The sequence below is a fragment of the Fundulus heteroclitus genome, chromosome 23, assembly GCF_011125445.2.
Source record: "Fundulus heteroclitus isolate FHET01 chromosome 23, MU-UCD_Fhet_4.1, whole genome shotgun sequence".
In the NCBI taxonomy this organism is placed as follows: Eukaryota; Metazoa; Chordata; class Actinopteri; order Cyprinodontiformes; family Fundulidae; genus Fundulus; species Fundulus heteroclitus.
The window spans coordinates 5738938-5746313 of NC_046383.1; the positions used below are offsets into that span (position 1 = coordinate 5738938).

General features: G+C 39.2%; 1 protein-coding gene across 1 annotated transcript in view; it reads left to right on the plus strand.

Moving 5' to 3' along the window:
• drp2 (dystrophin related protein 2) overlaps positions 1-7353 on the plus strand; it is a 165985-nt gene extending 158632 nt beyond the window's left edge. Inside the window, exon 24 of the mRNA XM_021316064.2 lies at positions 304-7353. Within this exon, the coding sequence (XP_021171739.1) occupies positions 304-323 (20 nt within the window). The 3' untranslated portion in view covers positions 324-7353. The remainder of the gene's footprint in view (positions 1-303) is intronic.
• The last annotated feature ends 23 nt before the right edge of the window (positions 7354-7376 follow it).

A 7376-nucleotide genomic window follows, 5' to 3' on the forward strand; every position in this document is an offset into this window, starting at 1 on the left:
AGGGAGTGTGAGAGATGGAGAGGAGAGCAAATATGTACTGCTGCGGGTCGATAGTCGGGGAGGGAGGGAAGGGGAGATTAAATGGCAAAGAGGAGGAGGGAGATAAGAGTGACACATAGACTGTTGCAAAGAGAAACGGTTAGCATCACTGTCACCGATTTATAAATCATGCCAATGCTTTTGAAATACAGTCTGCAAAGCGATCCATTTTGCATTATAGCCTTCTCGGCTGCACGTTTTCTTCTTCTTCTTTTTTTTTTTTAAGTCCTCCATGCTCATTCTTCTATTCTTGTTTAATTTCAGGCACCACATCACACATCTAACCCTGTGAGGGGCGTAAAGAAGCGGAATGACAGCCCGAAATAAGGCACGAGGTCAGGCGACGACACGTCCAACCCTGCAAACTGCCGCAGCTGCAACATTGAGAACTAACCCTCGTCCGAAACGCTGTGCACTAAAAGCCTTTCTCATGCAAACTGCCGAAGGCTCACGCTGATGCCCTTTTTTGGCCAGGCTGTGCTTCAGAAGTTCAGTGACAGCATGTTAAGGAGCCAGGAGGAATATATTGTTAGCAGAAGGTCGGGGGGTGGGGAGGGTATGGGGAACTAAACGTCCAACCAAGACACTGTGCTTACCAGTATTCGTGTAGTCGTTCAGAGGTGTGAAGCTTTATATCAGTCCAGAGCACAAAATCCAGAGGAAGAACTTGAAAAATACAAAACTGAATGGGAAGGGACTCACTTGTGTGTTTTTTTTTTTTTTTTTTTTACGTTTGAATGTGTTATCATGGTTTATTTTTCCAATTTTGGGAAATTGTATCAAGGCTCTGCTGACTGATTTCATATCACTTAAGAGATGCAAATTGGAGCTGAGAGCCCCCAAACGAGTGCATTTGTTGTTGTTTTGTTGTGAGAATGGTGCATCATCAGTTAAATCCATGATTTATTAAAGACTGCCCAAAGTGCCCGCCAGCACAGCGCCTCTGTTTGCACACACTGCGCTTCACTTCTCACTCTGCTTGTCGCTCTCATCGCTTGCCTCTCCTAAGTGAGCCCTTCACACATATGCTGCTATACAAACACCACATTCAGATTCCACCTGCATTCTGCTTAAATACACAGAGTCTCTGCGCAACCAACGACGCGCGTTGCAAAAACATGCACCCTACATACACTTTCATAAACCTGGAAATTGATTTTTTTTTTCTTTTTCAAACGATTCGGGCAAATTAGTTTTTTTTTTTTGAGTCAATTTATATTGTTCCTGGAAGTTTCCGTTGCCGAGGAAATGTATGCCGATTAGTATCAGCATGCATGTCTCCTCCCCGGTATCTTATTGTTTTCATGCTGTGTGAAGAGGAATTGACAGAAGGAGCTCAAGCCTGAAGCGCTCCCTCTCCCTGCTTGGCCAATTTCAAAAACAACAGGGGTCTATATAAGGCTCACCACCATAATGCAGTCCTTCAGCATCATTATCCATATTAATCTTTCCATTCTACGTAGTTTCAAAACACTGAGAACAACGGATTTTGCGGTTATTATTCCCCTTTGATGGTACAAATTTATATATAGGAAGAAAAAATGTGTGATTGGGAGGGATGACCTCAATATTTACATGCCTTGTAAAAGTATTCCTACCCCCTTGAACTTACATTTTGTAATGTTACAAACACAAAAGAAAGTGGTTTGAGATTATGTTTGATGGACTACTATAAAACATTGCGTAACTGTGAAGGAAAAGGATATATAAGGTGTTCAGGCCTTCTTTTACAATAAAACATCAGTAAGCTGTCGCATGCAGATGTTCTCAGCCCCTTTTAAACCAATAACCTTGAATAAAATCCAGAACAATGAATGGCAGAGGTCCCCTGACTAGTAAATAGGGTCCAAATTTAAACCAGTCAGAGGTTATGGACAGATGGAGAAAAAGGAAAGCTGTTTGAGGCAGCAAAAGCTTTGAGGGAGGATATTAATCTTCTAGTTGGACAACAGTCCCAGAAACGCTGCCAGAGCTACGATCAAATGGTTTGACTCAAAGCAAATTCGTGCGGCCTTAAGTCTGAAGATGAATCCAAATGAAAATCTGTGGGACAAACTTTAAAATCACTGCTCAAAGATGCTCTCGTTCTGATCGGACTAAGCTTGAGCTGTTTTACAAAGAAGAATGTGCAACAATTTAAGTCTGCAGGTGACAAAGCGAACGACCTGCAGCTGTAATTGTAGAGAAAAAGGATGTTGCACGACACTTTGAATCAAGGGGGGTGAATACAAATGCATGCAACACTTTTCAGATTATTTTTTGTGAAATCAAGTGCCATTTTCTTTACAATGACGCACAACTTTGTGTTTGACTTTCACATCCAATCGCATGAAAATACAATGAAAGTGTGAAAACGTTAACAGGGTGAGAACACTTTTGCAAGGCAATGTAAGTTATGGCATGCATTTTCTTGTAAACACTAAAAATGCCTTAAATACAGAACTGAATCCGTATGACAGAAGTTGGTTTTTCGAAACTTTTTTATTTTTTTTATTTTCGTTTTTCAGGAAAAGAAATTGCATCAGATGTTTGCGTGTCAGTCTTTGAAAACGCCCGCTGCTGATTGAAAGCGATGGAACAAAAACACGTGAAGTGGGGATCACAGCGTTGTTGAATACCCATTGGTTGAAACAGGTTCACGAGTGGCTCAACCCATGAGGCCAGGTGTGCTCAGCGGGACTAAAGATCTGAAAGACATAAGAGGAGGGTAGAAAATACTAAAACAAAAAAGAATTATTGCATTTATCGCTGGAGGGCTGGTGGAAGAGATCCACTTTGATGTGCCTGCCATTGCTGTACGCGGTACCCGGAGTTTACCTGAGAAGGATGAAGCTTCCGGCTCTCTGTGTTGCTGCAAAATAAAACCGCCGCATTCTTCCAGGAGAGACGGAGAGACGTTCGGATTGAGAAATTCATCCCAACTCTGAAGTAGAAGGTGCTCCGACCTCACAAACACGAGTGTGAAACCTGTCTGCTGCATTCGTTACGTTGTCAGACTGCAGGCTCACGGCACTCACATTTGACACCGTCCTCCTCAGCGCTTGCTGCCTGTTAGTTTTGATACCGTTGCTAGGGAACTATCCCCAAGGACGCAGTACCGCAGGTTTGTGAGAGGGATAGTTGATGTGCAGTTCATATTACAAATGCTAATAGCCTTAAGGGAAGCAGGAGAAAGCTCCTTGTTTCCCAAACACAAGCCACCACGTCTCCACCTCCATTAGAGCTCGCTGCTGTTTCGCTGCTGAGGACAGTCATTATCATTAACAAGATCTTTTCTTGTGCATCAGCACAGCTTCAGAATCCTTTTTTATTTATTTTTTTTCACAGAGGAGAACAATGGGCAAAAGCTTTGCTCGTGGAGGGGAAAAAGCCATGGCAATCTGTGTTTACTCGTTGTAATTTATCGCTGGGTATTTACGCATCTCATTAAACGATGATTACCCATCGCACACATTGTCTCCGTACTCTGGCGAAGATGCACGAAAACATGTAGCAATGACAAACTGTGAAAAAGACGAGGAGGCATTCACAACATGTCTGCCGTTATTTATCTTAATATCATGCCGACGTGGCAGTCACATAAATACAAGGAATGGAAATTTAATGAAGTAACATTGCTTGTTAGTTCGCTGAGAGTGACTCCGACACACCGAATCCAGTCGCTGCGGTATTAATCAGCCTAAATGGCTGCTATAAGGCAGAAATCAATCAATGAGTTACAAAGATGTTTTATGCTGCGTTCCATGCAGCTTGGAAGCTGGAACGTGGATGCAGGAATAACGTTTCACCTCAGTTAATCCCGCTCCAGTTGCACATTTGCCAAAAGGGAATGGATTCTGGTTTCCATTCTGGTCAGTAGCACCAACACAAAGCTGAAAGAAGACAAATACTAACCAAGAAGAAGAAGATAAATGCAAAAGTTTTTCTCTTTACCGTCATTACAATCCGAAATAAATAAAATCCTAATCCTGGAAATATAAAGGAGGACCGATTTGGCTTAATGCTACTCAGTATATTGGTGCTGTGGCATCTAAAGCCTGAGAGCCAAAGTGGCGAATCTGAATGCATAATAATTCATAAACTAAACATTAACATACATGATCGTTCACATAAAATTTTAAATATATACCATAAATAGATACAAAGGAGATAGCTAGTAGTTCAACTCCTCCCAGTTGCAAAGTCCGCAGGTTAACCATTGCAAACAATTAATTTACCTGTCCAGAAGAAAAGCGGCAACCTCCGTGTGGTTTCTGATCCCCTTTGCTTCTTTAAATCGGCACCAACACTTTAAAGCTTGACCGATGTTCACCCTCGTCTAGCTTCTTTTTTGGATCGCTAGAATCTGAGGAATGTAACGCTGAGATAAAGCCATTTCTCAGCGCTATCACGGCGCTACTACGATCTGGCAACTCCTCAGCTTCGTCTCACATGACCTCACCCTGTTATGCTATGGAGCTAAACCAGTGACAGTTTGCAGTGATTTGCCATTGTAAAGTCAAACACTGAAAAATAAAACACTGAAAAATCACTTCCAATGTTAACAAAAAAGAGATTTGGCATTGAAAAATAGACATTGAAAAATGAAACATTGGAAAGTGAAACATTGATAGAAAGTAAAAATTTATGATGACCTTCCCATTTTATGCTGCAGCTTTTTTTCCTTTTTTAAATGAGATGTTTTCAGTGTCACTGCAGAGTTTCTTCAGCTGCAATGCCACTACAATCATTAGGTGTATAAGCTAAAGAAGATAATATTAATGAAAATAATACCCTGTCTTATGGTTGAGCAGCGGTACTCAAACCGGAGACTTCCATAAATTCACTAGAGGTAGATGACGAGTACTGCAATGACAGAAGGCTAAATTAAAGAAGCCTTCAATTTAGCCCCACCGCCGACAGCAAAAAAGTGCCAGCTTGTGGTGACATTGTAGCTGAAGCTTTTTACTTTCTATGTTTGACATTTCATTGTTGGATTTTTCAATATTTGAATTTTCAGGTTTTTACTTTTCAACGTTTAATTTTTCAGTGTTTTTTTTTTATTTTTTTAAGGTAATTGCAAGTTGTCGCTGATTTAACCCCATACTTTTCTTATTGGAACAGAATCCTTTTAGGTCGATGTTGGCATCATAACCAGAAGTAAATACTTATTAATTTTGGACCTGTCAAAATTTACAAAACTATTATCTATATGCTATATTTTTATTTATCAGTAAAATTCATACTTTTTTCTGCACCACTCCAGACTCTAGGGGATGTATTATTTTTGAAAAATTTATAATTTTGATGTTGTAGCTATGACCTTTAAATGTTTCATTATAGATTAAATCCAGAGATAATTAAATATGAACATAATTAAATACGTGCATTTTTCTTTATTATTTAAAGCACATCTAACTGTTTATGTATTTATTTTGCCATGACATAATCATGAATTACCCAAATACATTTTTTTTTTTCCTCAGCTCTCAAAGTCGGTGGACGGTGCAAAAGAATCTCATAAATAAGGTGATTAGTCTGCAGTTGAGTTGTTGTGCAGGTAACCACCCATAGCTACCGTTTGAATATTTCATGTTGGACAGCACCACAGGAAATATTGGGTAATTTATACTAAGATAATTAGATAGGACTTTAACACCATGAATTCATGCTTCTGTTGATGATTTTAATGTTTGTTTAATTTTGAATTCATTAAATTATTGACATGTTAATGTAATTAGAAATATTTTCATTCATTTAAGGCGTTGCAATTTGTCTTGAATAATCACATGTATTGTTATTTAAAAGAACTTTATTGGATTTTAGCATTTCTGGCCATACAAACATTTTGTACGTACAAATGAGAGCTGCATGATATTCAGAAAACTGATTTGCAATGAGTTGCTTCAATGTAACACAGACGATTTCAGTTATAATCCACCCACATTTTCCAGACTTTTCTCTCTTACCCACTACCATCCTTAAAGATCTATAGATCACTAAGATCTATATCTGGTGTGGGCTTGAAACCCAGTGAAAATCTACCTAACTTGCAAAATTATTGATAAGTGAAGTATTAATGTATGGTCCCTGAAATGTATTTAGGTATAAAATACTGCATTCAGGCACTTCTTTGCCATTGTTATATTGCAAACATTGCTATCAGGATTCAACATTTCATGCAGCTCTTATAAAAGTAACATATTGTATAAACATGTTTATTAACACCAGTTATATGAAAACCATCAGAGGTGCATCTAAACAAGTTTATTACTGCAGCTATCACCAAGTGTTAGAGGTGCGGCAGCCATATTGGATTTAGAGGTCTAAGTCGATGAGCAACGTTTGATTTTCTTGGAGGGAATGTGTATTTAATGGCCGTTTCCGGTTAGCGTCTCCTACTTAAAACATGGAAATTCCAACTTTCAAGTGCAAGAGGAATGCAGCATTAGCCTTTTCTCACTTCCTGCTGCAGCTGACTGTACTGCAGCGCTAAAGCTAGCAAAGTCTATACATAAATAAAAACAATAAGGTATGTTTCTAGGTATGTTGTTTCTTATTTCTCTCCTCCTGTACACCAGTGCTACAGACACCGTATCAATATCTCAAACATCATCATCTATGGGAAAAAAAAAAAACATTTTGCTGCTTGTAAAAAAAGTTTATGTTGAGTTCAATTATTACACCACAGTGGAGGGTTGCGGCATCAGAAAGTCCTCACCTCCTTGGCTAATGAGTGAGTTTTCAATCATCATAATCATATTTTGTTTTAGATTACCTATATTGCCTCCCAGAGGACGCACACCAACAGTCATTGCTCCATGTTGCATGACAAAAAACAGTGTCTTTGAAGATATGTGGTTTTCCACAGGGGCAAGTCCCCCCAAATAATATTGCCATCACTGGCCAACATGCTGACAGGCATCATTATTGCCCTGCCTTTGCCTGATTCAACCCCCCCTCACCCCATGTTGCATCTGATCATGTAACAAGAGCTCATGTATGTCATATAACATGTAACAGGATCATGCGTCACCTAACCTTAAGCATTTTTTTTTTTTGATTACACATAAAATCATGTATTCATACTGGTGAAATTAGGTTTCTTTCTTTTGTTCAACTCACCACTAATATACCTCATTTATCACCCTGGAGTTCATTGTTTAACGGTTCTGATTTTCTGTTATCGTCCAACACTTTGTCCTGTCTTTTTCTCTGGAGTTTTTAATCTGTATGAGAGGTTTTCTGAGGAGAGGCTTTTTACTGTAATAACAAGTGGGTTACTGGCTGCTTTTTACTCTTTGTGTACAGAAATAAAACTTTGTATTTGGCAAACTGCTTGTCTGTGAGTGCTTTTT